General features: G+C 36.1%; 1 protein-coding gene across 1 annotated transcript; it reads left to right on the forward strand.

The window, feature by feature from the left end:
* The first annotated feature begins 640 nt into the window (after positions 1 to 640).
* opn4xb (opsin 4xb) lies at positions 641 to 13,092 on the forward strand. Its single transcript, XM_058777406.1, has 9 exons — positions 641 to 774; positions 2,746 to 2,879; positions 3,058 to 3,261; positions 4,344 to 4,515; positions 4,605 to 4,760; positions 10,560 to 10,667; positions 11,089 to 11,239; positions 11,475 to 11,591; positions 12,549 to 13,092. The coding sequence occupies exons 1-9, from the start codon at positions 641 to 643 to the stop codon at positions 12,873 to 12,875; spliced, it is 1,503 nt and encodes a 500-aa protein (XP_058633389.1). The 3' UTR covers positions 12,876 to 13,092.
* Positions 13,093 to 16,303: the final 3,211 nt, after the last annotated feature.

Genomic DNA, 16,303 nt, shown 5'->3' on the forward strand with positions numbered 1-16,303 from the left:
AAAATGACAAAAGCACATAAAATGACTAAAATGTAAACTAAAATCGAAACGAAAACTGAAAATATAAAATAATAGTACAATGCTAAAATAGCACTGGTGGATTGTATTGGTACGCATGGCTGTGTTGCTCTGTGACATTTCTGAAGTCTTCTGGTGTTTTCTTTGCTTGAATCACCCTCATTCAGAATCTCTCTCACCCTCACATCCATTACAGACCTGATGAATACATCAGTGATGAAAGACGGAAAGCACTGTAATCTATCTGACAATTCATTTCAACTCATCTTTCGTCGTTTCTTTTAGTCTCGTGTGTTTTCTCTTCTTCTAGTCATGTTCAAAGAGGACAGAATGGGAAATACCCACCAAACGATAATATTCAGACCAGTAATGGTGCTCATTTTTCATAATAACAGAAAAGCTGGGGTGGGACAGATGCTGGAGCGAGGGGTGTGTCATGTGACATGACAAGTAGGTCGCAGTGTGTCCGTCTGTGGCTGTTACTGATAGTGTTTAACTAAACTCTCTCTTACTCCGAGCAGAGACAGACTGAGAGGAAGAGATGCGGGAAGCAGAAGACAGAGACCATGACTGAGTCTGCGCTCAGGTTTGGTTTGTTTGTTGCTGTATCTTCTGCTTGGTGATGGAGCCTCAACGGCAGATCTACAAAAGACTGGACATCCCGGATCATGTGCATTATATCATCGCCTTCCTCATCCTCATCATCGGCACTTTAGGAGTCGCGGGAAACGCTTTGGTCATGTTTGCCTTCTACAGGTATGAATGCCTAGTTGTTTGTTGAGTTGAAGCTCATCTCGGAAAGTTTGGTGTTTTATTAGTTAGCACTTAATTAATTATCAAAAATTATTAAATTATACAATGCTTAATAGATTAGGGAATGCGCATGAATTCTGTTAAACATGATTGAACTTGGATTCATTTGATTTGTTGATGCTTAAAGTGTAAAAAGGAAAAACTGTATATGGTGTAAGATATAATTATTTTTTAAATGCACTGTAAAATATTTCACAGTTTTACTCACCTTTTGTTCTTACTTGTGCATTCAGTACATTCAGTAAGTGTATTATAATTATGAAAGAATTAGCAATATGCTGTTTAAAATGTGAGTAGATGTGTTTTATTTTTGAGTAACTTTCCAAAAATATTTAATGTCACTTACACCTTGATATATGGATGTTCATTAAGTATTGATTTGATATGCATTGCTAATATTTGTTAATGATATACTGTATGCACATAATCATTACTTTAAATTTTGATTAAATTAATTACATTAAAAGCATTTATTACATTATAAATATATATACATATATATATACACATTAATTACTATAATGTAAAATAAATAGCCTATCTATATAATAATATATTTAATTTAATTGTCTTATGAACACTATCCAGCATTATCTCCTTGTTACCTTATCTAGTTCTATTTTTTCATTTATTTAGAAATTTGAAATAGCCTTGTTTCATTTTTGTCCACTTTGAAGAGTTAAATCCAATTTAAAATGGTGCGGTATCAGTATGCATTTTGTTTTTATCACAAAACAATATTTCAAATGAAGTCTTAAAGTGATATAGTGGCAGGGAGTTTCTGACAAATCATCTCTCAGCTGTTAGATAATCCTTCCAAGTCTCAAATATGTTATCGACATTAATTGTTTTAGTAAATTGGGGCAGTGCGGTAAAACTAGAGCAGGCAGTGAAATACTAAAAAGCTTCTCTTTTCTTTTTTACTACCCCCATTTGCTCAGATTAAAGTTACTCACGCAAACACCCTGCAGGACAGCCCTAATCCTCATTTTCCATAATTGTTTTTTCCTTTGTATTCAAAATAGGCCATTTTTAGGGCAGGAAAATATTGTGAATGAGGTGTAAATAACAAGGTTGATTCATTTCCATAAATGGGTGCAATTATTGAAACCATGGGCTTCTGTAGAGTGGAAGGAATTGACTGCTATTCCAGGAATGCTGGGAATCCCTAGAACTGCAGTACATCAATGGAAAGAACTGCAATTGGGGCATATGATACGCTGGATGTCAGCTTTGACAAATAACTCTCATTTGCATCCCATCTTCTTTTTATGCATTTACAATGAAAGGTTTCGTCAGCAGAGATTAGTAGGGATATAATTGTTCTGTGTGTGCAATTTAAATGCAAATAAAAGGATAGTTATGGAAACTCATTTCTGCCACAAGAAAAAATCAATTAAATAAAAATGTAATTGCAACTTTGTCTCACAATTCTGACTTTTTCAAATTAAAATTCAGAATTGTGAGATTAAAAAAAAAAAAATCGAATTGCCTTTTTTATTGCCTTTTTATTCAGTGGTGCAAACAAAAAGACAGAATTGTGAGATATAAACTCAAGAATTCAGAGAAAAAAGCTATAAACTTACGGTTATGAGAAAAAAAGTCTTATTTAATGATGCAAACAAGCTTTTATAGGACAGTTCATCAAAAAATCTCAATTTAAAAGAAGATAACATGAAGATATTTTTACTGGTAACCAAACAGTTTTGGTTCACATTGACTCCCATTGTACTTTTTGTCCATATAATGGGAGTCAGTGGGAACCAACACTGTTTGGTTAGCAACAAAAATATCTCAGAAAAAAGAAAGTCCCATAAGTAGAAGCAACACCTGAAATTCATTGTTCATAAACTGTGTTCTTTCTGTTTTAACAATGGAATAAATATAACTTGATCTTAATATTTTTTTGTGCAGTAATAAAAAGTTGCGGAGCCTGCCAAATTATTTCATAGTGAACCTGGCGGTCAGTGATTTCCTCATGGCCATCACGCAATCTCCAATGTTCTTCATCAACTGCCTGTTTAAGGAGTGGATGTTTGGGGAACTGGGTAACATTATCCTTTTAAAGCAATTTGTAAGATTTTGAAAAATGTAAAACAAACAAAACTCATTAAATGAATTAAAACATACCAAGACTTTTAGTATTATTCTATCAAAAATTTTACTCAAATGAATGTCCTGTCTTAAATAAACTATATTCTCTATATAATTTCTTTGTGTGTTCAGGATGTAAAATATATGCATTCTGTGGTGCGCTGTTTGGCATCACCTCGATGATAAACCTGCTGGCCATCTCAATCGATCGATACCTGGTCATCACCAAACCGCTGCAGACCATCCAGTGGAACTCCAAACGCAGAACCTTTCTGGCCATCCTGTGCATCTGGATCTACTCGCTGGCCTGGAGTCTGGCACCTCTGATTGGCTGGAGTAAGATTACATTGTTCTTCTATTAAATTTAAATATTGAAATATTTGAATATAATGAAGTAGGTGTCATTTTCAGGTTATAATAAAGAAAGATATGCCAGTTTTTGTGCATATAATGAGATAATCCACCAGATAAGCACAAAAACGTGTTTCACTATGCACATGGAAATCTAGCTGATCCTTGACACGATCATGGACAGCAATGCAAAGTTGATTCTCTACTAAACTGATCTAAAAAAATTATTTTAAACAATATCATATTTATTGTAAAAACAAAACAAAAAAAAAACAGACATATTATTATGGGATCTCCTTCAAAGCTTTCAGAATCTTTTCAAATGATTAAAAAAAAAATTAACTTTTGAAATATTTTTTTTTCTATATTTTTAAAATTCACATTTGAATGACAGTATATTTATTAAACAAAAATATATTCTTTTATTTATCAAAATAATTAGAAAATTGTACAAGCTTTGCTGAAGGGATTATTTTTATGAATTTTATTTTATGTAGATATTATGGAAAACACTTTAGTTAAAGTATTTTTTATTGACACTGGTGATTGTGGAAGATTATTAATGCCAAGGAATAAAAATATAAAAAAGCGAACTGCGACTTTTTGTCTTAAAATGATGTAGTGCAGATTTTTTTCTGATATAGATGTAAACTCAGCATTGACTCATTCACCCTCAAGCTATTCCAAACCTGTATAAGTTTCTTTTTCCTGTTGAATTTACAAGAGACAGTATATAAAGAAAATGGTTAACCAAACAGCTGCTGCGTCCCCATGGACCAGGGGTGTCAAACTCAGTTCCTGGAGAGTTTAGTTCCAACCCTGCTCCGACACGCAAACCATGTTGTTTTCAACTGAGCCTGAAGGACTTGATTAGCTGCCATAGACTGACAGGGCCAGCAACTGTTTGATTACCAACATTCTTCAGAATACCTCCTTTTGTGATCAAGAAAGAAAGAAACTCATACAGGTTTGTAACTTAGGTAAACAATGACAGCATTTTCACTTTTTGGTGAACTATCCCTTTAAGATGTGACTTTAGCTTGAAACGTCTTTTAATGCTACTGCAGGTTCCTACATCCCTGAAGGTCTGATGACATCCTGCACGTGGGACTACGTCTCGCCGTCTCCCACCAACAAGAGTTACACCATGATGCTGTGCTGTTTCGTCTTCTTCATCCCTCTGGCCATCATCCTCTACTGTTACCTGTTCATGTTCCTCTCCGTACGAAAGGCCAGCAGGTCTGAGCTCCTTGAGGCATCTTCAAATTGAAGTGTGTTCACTGAAAAGTATCTATGACTGCATGAATGATGTATGTGTGTGTGTTTAGAGATCTAGAGCGGCTGAGCTCTCAGAAGTCCAGCTTTGTGAAGCAGCAGTCCATGAAGAGTGAATGGAAACTGGCTAAAATAGCAGCTGTGGTCATAGTGGTGTATGTGCTGTCCTGGGCTCCCTACGCATGCATCACCCTCATCGCCTCGGCAGGGTGAGTGCTGAGCATCTACACATTTACAGAAATTTGTATTTATACATTTCTGAGGACTTCATATTCACGTGCTCTTCATATAAATTTTGGAAGCATCACTAAATCTATTGCTCGCTCATGCATGGGATAATTCCTAACCCTTAGGATGTAGTTTGTGCTGCATGCGTGAATGACACTCTACCGTTCAAAAGTTTGGTCAAAACGTTTTTTTTTTTTAAAAAAGAGAAATTTTCCTTTTATTCAGCAAGGATGCATTAAATTGATCGAAAGTAACATTTGTAATTCTACAAAGGATTTCTGTTGCAAACAAATGTTGTTCTTTTGAACTTTCTGTTTATCAAAGAGTCAAAAGAAGAAAATGTATCTATCACAGTTTCCTCCAAAGTATTAAGCAGCACAGCTGTTGTCAGTATTGAGTAAATGTAATTCAGGAGTCCTATTACCACAACTTAAATAAATGCATGGTTGCAAATTATTAAACCTTAAACATTATTTTGATTAGTTCTGTTGACATAATAATGTTTGGTCATTACATCATTGTAATAATGAGTGTAATTTAAACAAAATTTCCCACTTAATTGTTTTTGTAATATTTAGTATAATTTAAACTAAAATTTCAAATTTCAATTTTTTTTTTTTAATTATTATTACATCAACTCAATATTGAGTGTAATTTAAACAGATATTTCTGAATTCATTGATTTCATTTTATTTTGATTACATCAAGTTAATATTGTCCTGAAATTTCTGTTAATCGATTTTACTGAATTGATTTAAAAAAAAAAGATCATAATATAAGATTAATGGATACAATTAATAGATAAGATTAATTGGTTTCAGGACCACCACTCAGGTTATGTTAAAATTAGTTGTTTTTATTTGTTGTTCTTGTTATTTTTGTTGTTGTTTGTTTTGTGTAATCAACAAAAAATTGTTTATGCTACAAATGATTCCTCTAACTCAAAGTAGTTTTCTTGTTGAACATAATTTCATTGCAAGTTATCACTGATGCAAACAGTTTTTATCGAGTCAAAAAAATTGTTCTTAGAGTGTAGAATGATTTCTGAAGGATCATGTGACACTGAAGACTGGAGTAATGATGCTGAAAATTCAGCTTTGATCACAGTAATAAATTACATTTTAAAATACATTAAAATACAATAAAAAAATATTACTGTTTAAATGCAGCCTTGTTGAGCAAAAGAGACTTCTTCAACAACATTAAACATTCTTACAACCCCAACATTTTAACAGTAGTGTACATCAAATTCCATGACTACATGCATTATACATAATTATCAGTATTATTGTCACATGCAACCGTATGTGGCTGTAAAATTATGGCCTCGTACTGATTTTACAGCCATGTGATGAGAGCAAAACAACAGCTCACTTGTGTAAGCGCTGTGTTCATTGTATTGCTCTGTTGTGATCTGTCCTGTAGGCATGACATGGTCTTTCCTCTGAGATTAAAGAGATACATTTGATGAGAAGTAATTATGAAATACAGTATTTGTCCTAAATTTGAAAGTGTACTCTTCCTAACATCTTATTTGTTGTGTTTGCAATTTAAAATTGGGTAAAATGTGGATCATTTCAGTAATGGGGGTACAATTTCTGTTTAACCATATATTTTAAAGTACTGACTACAGTTATTGTCTATAAAAAAGTTTCAAGTTCATTTGCAGATGTTAACCTTATAACAGGACACATTGTCACACTACGTGGGGTAACTTGTCACAGTGGGAACTTACTGTTCAAAGATGCTGATTTTAAGAAAAGTAAAAAAAAAAAAAAGATTTACCATTATTGTTATTAGCGATCCCTTTGGAAATCTGAATTCTAGAGGACACAAAAATATAAAATGTTGCATAAAATATTCATAAAGGACATTAAAAAAAACAAGAAATAATGGAATTTTAGACTCCTAACCAGTTACTGAGATACAGATAGATATGAGGAAGTGTCAATTTTTCGAAACTGAGATTTATACGTCATCTGAAAGCTGAATGAATAAGCTTTCCATTGATGTATGGTTTGTTAGGATCGGACAATATTTGGCTGAGATACAACTATTTGAAAATCTGGAATCTGAGGGTGCAAAATAATCAAAATATTGAGAAAATTGCCTTTAAAGTTGTCCAAATTAAAGGGCATATTCCAGGTTAGAGACTCCTGTGAGTCGATATGTAGAAAAATAATGTAGGAACTAGATTTTCTTTAAAATATACTTTAAAATCCAGGCTTCTGGAGTCGTTTTTGTGAGAGAATTTTACTTCCGCATCTGAAAACCGCCAAAACCGGAAGTGACGTAACGAGAGGGAGAGCGGTCCATGTTAACCAGAACAATGGATCGCAATGTCAGTTCGGACGCTGAGGAAATTTTAAATGTTTATTTACACTTGTGTGACGGACCACAGATAAAATTATGAGCCTGTTATGCAGACAAGACAGCAGGGAAAGGTCAGGATTAGACAGAACAACGGTCAGAGGAGACAGATTGAGTCGATGTGTGAGGAGAACAGCAGGTGTCTTGGTGAGAGACCAGTGTTAGCTTACAGATATACACACGCTAGCTAACGATATGTAATCAGGCAATAGCAAAACTAGTATTGGTCATCTATGAGTATTGATACTTACCAGTAACAGAAACTAATAAGCGTTGATCAGGCGTGTCACGCTCGTTAATATCCGACACTAACGTTATGATATAGCGGCTTCTCATCACCGCAGGAGAGAGAGATAAACACGTTTTTGTTTCATTAAGTGTTTGTGTGGTAAATGCAAGGCCATGGTCACAGCTGAGGAAAGTCAGTGCTGCAGGGAAATAGATACGTACTGGGCTTTAGTGGAGAATGTGACCCCCACACTTGATGTGTAGTGTATGACTCTGCACCCAGGCTTTGAGGCTTGCTGTCTGAACCCATACATGCTACAGATAACCTATATGCACTTCAGACAGGAGCATGGACCTCTCCAGGCCAGCAGACATTAGTGTGTTTAGGGCAGAGATCATTTATTACGCTGAGCTAAATACTTGCATGTATAAATACATAGTATATTAAAGATTTGAAAACCATTTTAAAACCATCTGAATAATTTTGTCTTCTTCAGTTACAAGTTGCCTATATTTAAGTAGGTCACAACTACTTGTAAGTCACTTTTTGATGCCATTGGTATAAGACAATCAATATCGGCAGCATACAGACAAGTTGTCCTCTGGGCCTGTGGTGTTCTGAGCAGCCCTTACCTGCACGTGTTGAGTCAGACATTAGAAGACAGTTTACAGAGGAAGGAGGACTTTATAAAGGTTTTGAATGGCCCCGTTTTGTTGACCATCAATAAAAAATAATCACAATCACAAATTGTCTTATTGTATAAAAACTTGTTTATGAAGTTTACATTAGATATATATCAAGCAGATCTCCATTTATGGTTAATTCAATTCAGTTTTATTTATACAGCACTAAATCATAACAAATGTTATTTCATAGCACTGTTAATACCCAACTAAAAACACAACATTGCAACTGTTAATTAACACACACACACATGCACCAAACATATACTACCGAAAGAAAAATATACCATCGAACCCATTTAAAAACATTTAACAATCTTTCAGTCTGGGTATCACACTAATGTGTTGTTAGTGTGTTAAATGGTGAATGCTGTGCTAGATACACGCCAGCAGCCTGATGTTGTTGATCCTCTGGAGGGATCTGGAGAGAGCAGCAGGTGTAGCGGAAGACAGTGCTGTGTTCTCGTGGAGCCTGAGGTGACCTGCAGTATTCCTCTCTCAGAGACTCCATGAGGCCTGATGCATGATGCATATGCTGGGAGAAGCAAGCAAAAGTTTAGATCACATTCACTGCTGACCATACTTTTCCACTTGGCCTCCATCACATCTGCATCTCCTGCAGTCCAGTAGAGGTGGTTCATAACAGCTGGCCTCCGCTGCTTCAGATCTTCACACTCTCATCATCCAAAGCCTTATAAACACACCACATGACAAAAATTACCAATTAGCTGTGCAAACAATGTTACTAATCTGTCACTAGACTTGATGGTTATAATATTAGCAAACTGAGGTTAACTTACCAGCTATGTCTTCTCATGTGGTAACGTTTTTACACGGTTTTTAAAAATATAACAATATTGCTAACGCTTACAAGCTAGCTGTGGTGTTTTACAACAACTTCTATACATCTCGTTGCGTCTCATTATTTAAATAATTATGTTCACTGATTTGGTAATTAGCAAATGTTAAAAATCAAGTCTTACGGTGTACAGTTGACATTTTCGTGGAGCAGCATCTCTGACGGATCCGTGAGCATCATGTCTCCCGCCGGCGGCCGAACCACAGGCGGACCGGGACCCGGTGAAGGAACCGCACCAGCTCGGAGTCTCACTCGCTTCTTGCTTCGATATCCCATGCTGAACTGCATCATATCGCTGGGATGATAATCTTCCGGTATATAGTGATCGCTAAATTACACACCACCGCGTTGTTTGAAGCAGATGCATTAAGTCTCCTCAGCTGCACAAACGCACCGAGGCTCGGAAGATGCCGTCCTATTTCTTGTCAGGAAACCTTGTGGACTCGATGTCCTGACAGGCTGGAGTTTGTGCAACCTCCACAAACACGATAATTTACCATGACGACGATAAACCGAAAAAAATAACTACCTAAAACACACAGACTCGCGCCCGCTCCACTGAACACCAGCAGCGCGCGGCACACGACTCCCTCTCGTGACGTAATATGACGCGATGTTGAAAAAAAAAGCGCTTTTTCAGAACTGTCAAGGAATGCGTCACTTTTTCTTCTAAATTTGTGCCCTCACACCTTGTAAAACATTTTCAAACCCTGCAACAACGGTTCATATGATATTTTCATACAAGGTTATATATTCATTTGAAAAATTGTTTTAACCTGCAATATGCACTTTAAGATCTTAGCAATGCATATTACTAATCAAAAATTAAGTTTTGATACATTTACGGTAAGAAATTTACAAAATATCTTCATGGAACATGATCTTTACTTAATATCCTAATGATTTTTGGCATGAAAAAAAATCTATAATTTTGACCCATACAATGTATTTTTGGCTATTGCTACAAATATACCCCAGCGACTTAAGACTGGTTTTGTGGTCCAGGGTCACATATATGATGCATTGGATCAGTATATGCTATAAATAGTTTGCTGTAATCTTTATATATCAGAAGTGTTACAGTGTCTGTTATCTGCAAATCCCCTGATTACTGTTTATCTGGCACTTTTCGATGTACATTTGTCTGTGTATGTAAGTGTGTATGTGTGTGTGTTTGTGGATCTCTATAGTAGCTAAGCTCAGCACAGCTGTGAGAAGTAGGAAGTGATTATAAAACGTAATCTCTTTTTCTCTCTTCAGCACTGCACTTTAATGACCTAGATGCATTTAAAGGGGTCATCGGATGCCCATTTTCCACAAGTTGATATGATTCTTTAGGGTCTTAATGAAAAGTCTATAGCATACTTTGGTTACAATTTCTCAATGGTAGTGTAAAAACCACCTTTTTTTACCCTGTCAAAATCGGCCTTGTCAATCAACTATCGTGGGAGGGGCCTGTGCAGAACTACGTCATTCTGACAGGAATCGCAGAATAGCCTAGGGATTTAAAAAAAAACACTGGGTGGATTTTTATCATTACACACACTTCCAACACACATTTATGTTCAAACAATATGTAAAGTGAATTTTGCATCTGATGACCCCTTTAAAAATAACTATTTTTTCCTGTGTTTCTCAGGCATGCAAACATCCTCACACCCTACTCTAAAACACTGCCAGCAGTCATCGCCAAATCATCTGCCATCTACAACCCTTTCATATATGCCATAGTTCACACCAAATACAGGTAAATAGATAATAAAACAAACTAAATACACAATCACACACATTTCATGCAAAAATACATGTTTGTGTGTGGAAAAAAATAAATACAAAGGGTTAGTAGAACATTAATGTCAAGTAGTGGCAGTGCCCCATACTTTATCTAAAACTAATTTAAACAATTTATAATATAATATAATATAATATAATATAATATAATATAATATAATATAATATAATATAATATAATATAATATAATATAATATGCATGCATTCAAACTGTTGCATAAACATTTAATGATTTGAAATTCTTGTATAATTATTATGCATGTTGTCTTATAATCATGTCACACCAAAAGTATATATATATATATATATATGCATGTGTGTGTGTGTATATATATTTTTTTTTTTCACATCATGACATATATTCGTTTGTCTGCAGGGCCACATTGGCTGAGAAGGTCCCAGGTTTGTCCTGCCTGTCTCGTGTTCAGAAGGACTGTTTCACCTCCTCCACCAATAGCGAGGCCTCAGTCCAGGACATCAGCGTCAGCAGACAGTCATCGGTCTCCAAGAACAAACTCCACACAATGGTACAGTAGAAAGGTCCATCAGTAGGCTTGAGTTTCTACGACTCAGATGAGACTCCATTCATATCAATGGCCTAAACTTGAAATCACATGACCGGCTGAATACTACTCACTTTATATCAGTAACACTGCTATTATCAAACACTTTAGGATACTGAATAAGGTGCTGGTTTGTCCTCACTTTCATTATGGATCTATATTTTAGGGTGTGTGTTTATGTGTGTGTGTGAGATTGCAGGTAATGGGAGAAGTGGAGTTAGACCTGATGAAGAAAAGGTCCAACTTGACTAAAGTGTCATTTAGAAACTCACCGAGACAACGAATCCTCAAATGCTCCTCGCTGCTGATAGAGAAGGTGAGGTTTAATTCACTGGCAATGAAACATTAATATTTCACTTAAAAATTGGTGGAAAATGTACTTGCCCTCAGGCTATCAGAGATGTAGATGAGTTTGTTTCTCCATCAGATTTGGAGAAATTTAGCATTTCATCACTTGCTCAGCAATGGATCCTCTGCAGTGAATGGGTGCCGTCAGAATGAGAGTCCAAACAGCTGATAAAAACATCACAATAATCCACACCACTAGTCCATCAATTAATGTCTTGTGAAGTGAAAAGCATTTTAACTTTAAATGATCTCTTCTGGCCAAAATATGAGTCCATAATCCATAGTCCAGTGAAAATGTCTAGCCCATGTTAGTCTCAGCCTCAGACGTCACGCGCCCACGGAACGTTGGCTAAACGCTGGCCGTCAGTCTGAAGGTCTGGCTACACGAGACTAAGCCCATGTTGTCCTCTCACATCAAAATACACTATTATATTTAGTTTTGGACTGTTTTCGCATTTGATCTGTGTATATTTCATTCCTGATTCAGACGAGATGACTTTATTCCTAGACAAAGAAATATTATGGATAGAGGACTCGTTTGAATTTTTTTGAATTTAAGAACATCTTAATGATAGATTTGTTTATGACAAACATTGAGCTTTTTTCTTCACCAGACATTAATTGATGGACTGGAGTGGTGTGGATTATTGTGATGTTTTTATCAGCTGTTTGGACTCTCATTCTGACGGCACCCATTCACTGCAGAGGATCCATTGATGAGCAAATGATGTAATGCTACATTTCTCCAAATCTGTTCTGATGAAGAAACAAACTCTTCTACATCTTGGATGGCCTGAGGATGACTACATTTTCAGCTAATTTAAATTTTTGGGTGAACTAAATAGACTTCCAAATGAATGCACAGAATGGAGTGTGTCCGTATACAGTAATTCAATCAATCACCAAGTGTGTTTGTGTTCTGTAGCCTCCGGTACAGATGAAAGAGTCGTTCAGTCTATGCGAGCGAGATCTCGTCTCCGGTTCCCTCGCCTTGGCAACAGCACCGACAGTCGTTTACACTAAGAAGAGCGGGAGTGCTGATATGACCTCTGACCTCTCATTTAACCCTAAGAACAACTCTGTGACCCGCAGCTCCTCAGATGCTCCCACAATCATCATCAGTCCAGCTTCAGAGAGCACCATGAGAGAAGATACAGTAGGAGAAGAAAAGTCTGGATCTCACTGTCAGGACCTCACAAACATAAACTGCCCTGCAGAGCTACTGGACACTAAAGAGAGATTTCTCACATGAACCAACCAGCACTGTTAAATAAACTCTGATTCTAACTAGATGTGCACTATTTCATGAAGGATACATCGGTGCTTGAGAAATAACCTTTATAGAGTGTTTTTTTGTGCATATTATGATCAGACCTTATCTGTTTTTATTAAAAAGTGAAATTTTTTTGTCAAAAGAAATTCTAAAAATAATATATTTGTGCATTCCTTTTGTCTTCGCACACATAAACCTCATGGATCAGAACAGTTTCTCCACACATACTGACAAATATGTTGTAAGTTAGTAATGTTGTGGTGTCTATTGATCAGTGTTGTGGGGGAAAATAAAATCTAAATAAAATCTGTGTTTTTGTCTTGCTGTCTAAAATGTTTAGATTTTAAATAGATCCCTTCCAATTTTAAAAATATATTAATATTTAATACATTATAAAAAGTTTTTCTTTTTTAACAAAAATTACTTATTTTAATGACCAAAAAGCACATTTACATGTATTTATTTCATCAGCTTTTCTTTAGCTAAAGCAACTTACAAAATTGAAGAAAAAAAAAAAAGAAGAAGTTGTAAACAATGCAAAGATTATAAGGTTATGTTTTATAAAAAAATACTATTTTTTTCTACTTCTAACTTTAAAGTTTAATAAAATTTCTGATTGAAAATTATTTCACCACCAAAGCTTTTTCTGTGTATTGTTTAGCTTTGGTCAACTTTTTTCAAACCAATATTTGTTGCCAAAGCCCCTACATAGTGATATATCGGTTTAGTCCAAGTCAATAGGTATATATACAGCAATTATGATGCAAGTCTTTGAACTCTCTTTAAGTCTCTCTTTTTTTTAATTTTTTAAACAAAATAATTGGTAATTGACAAAAATGAACATAATTAATTTATATAATATAAATATACTGTTGGCATTACCATAGAAATTTCCAAATATCCTAGAAGACACAGAGCTTCATTTTCATCCTTCATCCAGCAGAGGACGCTGCATCTCATGCAATCACAACCTGTGTAAACGATTCCCAGATTATCTTTAATGCAGAATTGATTAACTTTTAAGTAAATAGTGTAACTATTGTCTCACCGTCAAGTACCTTAATATCTGTAACACTTATTGATTTCTAAACAGTCCCCTCATTTGTCTCTGTTGCTTTATGAGTGCATTAGCCCAGAGCATAAAATAAACTCTAATCACTCTCACTGCTTTTTCTAGGGGAGAGTTTGAATTAGAGTACATTATTGATCCCCATTCTTTGTACAGATGCTAATAATAGCTTCTTTATGCATTGGCTTGGTCTGTGTTTACATTACATCCTATTTAGCCCCCATTAACATCAATGCGCATGCTTTTAGACTGTCTGTGTGAGGTTTTCAACCGTTGTCTAACATGTCAGACTGTTTAAACGGTCTGTAGTCTCTGTAAAAGCTGTCGTCCTGTGGATGGAGGGGAAGGCCAGACAGGGCCTGTGTGATTTACAGAGGAAAATAAGTATTTGAACACCCTGCTACTTTGCAAGTTCTCCCACTTAGAAATCATGGAGGGGTCTGAAATTGTCATCGTAGGTGCATGTCCACTGTGAGAGACATAATCTAAAAAAAAAAAATCCAGAAATCACAATGTATGATTTTTTAAATATTTATTTGTATGATACAGCTGCAAATAAGTATTTGAACACCTGTCTATCAGCTAGAATTCTGACCCTCAAAGACCTGTTAGTCTGCCTTTAAAATGTCCACCTCCACTCCATTTATTATCCTAAATTAGATGCACCTGTTTGAGGTCGTTAGCTGCATAAAGACACCTGTCCACCCCATACAATCAGTAAGAATCCAACTACTAACATGGCTAAGACCAAAGAGCTGTCCAAAGACACTAGAGACAAAATTGTACACCTCCACAAGGCTGGAAAGGGCTACGGGAAATTGCCAAGCAGCTTGGTGAAAAAGGTCCACTGTTGGAGCAATCATTAGAAAATGGAAGAAGCTAAACATGACTGTCAATCTCCTCGGACTGGGGCTCCATGCAAGATCTCACCTCGTGGGGTCTCAATGATCCTAAGAAAGGTGAGAAATCAGCCCAGAACTACACGGGAGGAGCTGGTCAATGACCTGAAAAGAGCTGGGACCACCGCTTCCAAGGTTACTGTTGGTAATACACTAAGACGTCATGGTTTGAAATCATGCATGGCACGGAAGGTTCCCCTGCTTAAACCAGCACATGTCCAGGCCCGACTTAAGTTTGCCAATGACCATTTGGATGATCCAGAGGAGTCATGGGAGAAAGTCATGTGGTCAGATGAGACCAAAATAGAACTTTTGGTCATAATTCCACTAAACGTGTTTGGAGGAAGAAGAATGATGAGTACCATCCCAAGAACACCATCCCTACTGTGAAGCATGGGGTGGTAGCATCATGCTTTGGGGTGTTTTTCTGCACATGGGACAGGGCGACTGCACTGTATTAAGGAGAGGATGACCGGGGCCATGTATTGCGAGATTTTGGGAACAACCTCCTTCCCTCAGTTAGAGCATTGAAGATGGGTCGAGGCTGGGTCTTCCAACATGACAATGACCAAGCACACAGCCAGGATAACCAAGGAGTGGCTCTGTAAGAAGCATATCAAGGTTCTGGCGTGGCCGAGCCAGTCTCCAGACCTAAACCCAATAGAGAATCTTTGAGGGAGCTCAAACTCCGTGTTTCTCAGCGACAGGCCAGAAACCTGACTGATCTAGAGAAGATCTGTGTGGAGGAGTGGGCCAAAATCCCTCCTGCAGTGTGTGCAAACCTGGTGAAAAACTACAGGAAACGTTTGACCTCTGTAATTGCAAACAAAGGCTACTGTACCAAATATTAACATTGATTTTCTCAGGTGTTCAAATACTTATTTGCGGCTGTATCATACAAATAAATAGTTAAAAAATCATACATTGTGATTTCTGGATTTTTTTTTTTAGATTATGTCTCTCACAGTGGACATGCACCTACGATGACAATTTCAGACCCCTCCATGATTTCTAAGTGGGAGAACTTGCAAAATAGCAGGGTGTTCAAATACTTATTTTCCTCACTGTAGGTGCTATGCTGTGCAGTAATAACTGTTATCTCTCTGTAAATGTGAGGATTGTTGGGTTTCATCATTAATCATTAGTTATCTGACTGATTCAGTATGGCAGTAATACTTTTCCTCAAACTTGAAAAGCCGCACCTTTTGAGACCACTTTCTCTGAAACCTGCACCACCAAGTAAAAAGTATTATTTAATAAGACTGAAAAAATGTAACTACATTAAGTCATTTTGTGTTAACTGTAGACATTATACAATACATTGAGGTAGTTTTTTCATTATTTATTTTGCATTTTATTTATTTTACATAACTTTATCGGTACAATATATATTGTACTGAATATATGATATATATTATTTAGCTATTTTATTTTTACAC

The sequence above is a fragment of the Onychostoma macrolepis genome, chromosome 05 (genome assembly GCF_012432095.1).
Source record: "Onychostoma macrolepis isolate SWU-2019 chromosome 05, ASM1243209v1, whole genome shotgun sequence".
In the NCBI taxonomy this organism is placed as follows: domain Eukaryota; kingdom Metazoa; phylum Chordata; class Actinopteri; order Cypriniformes; family Cyprinidae; genus Onychostoma; species Onychostoma macrolepis.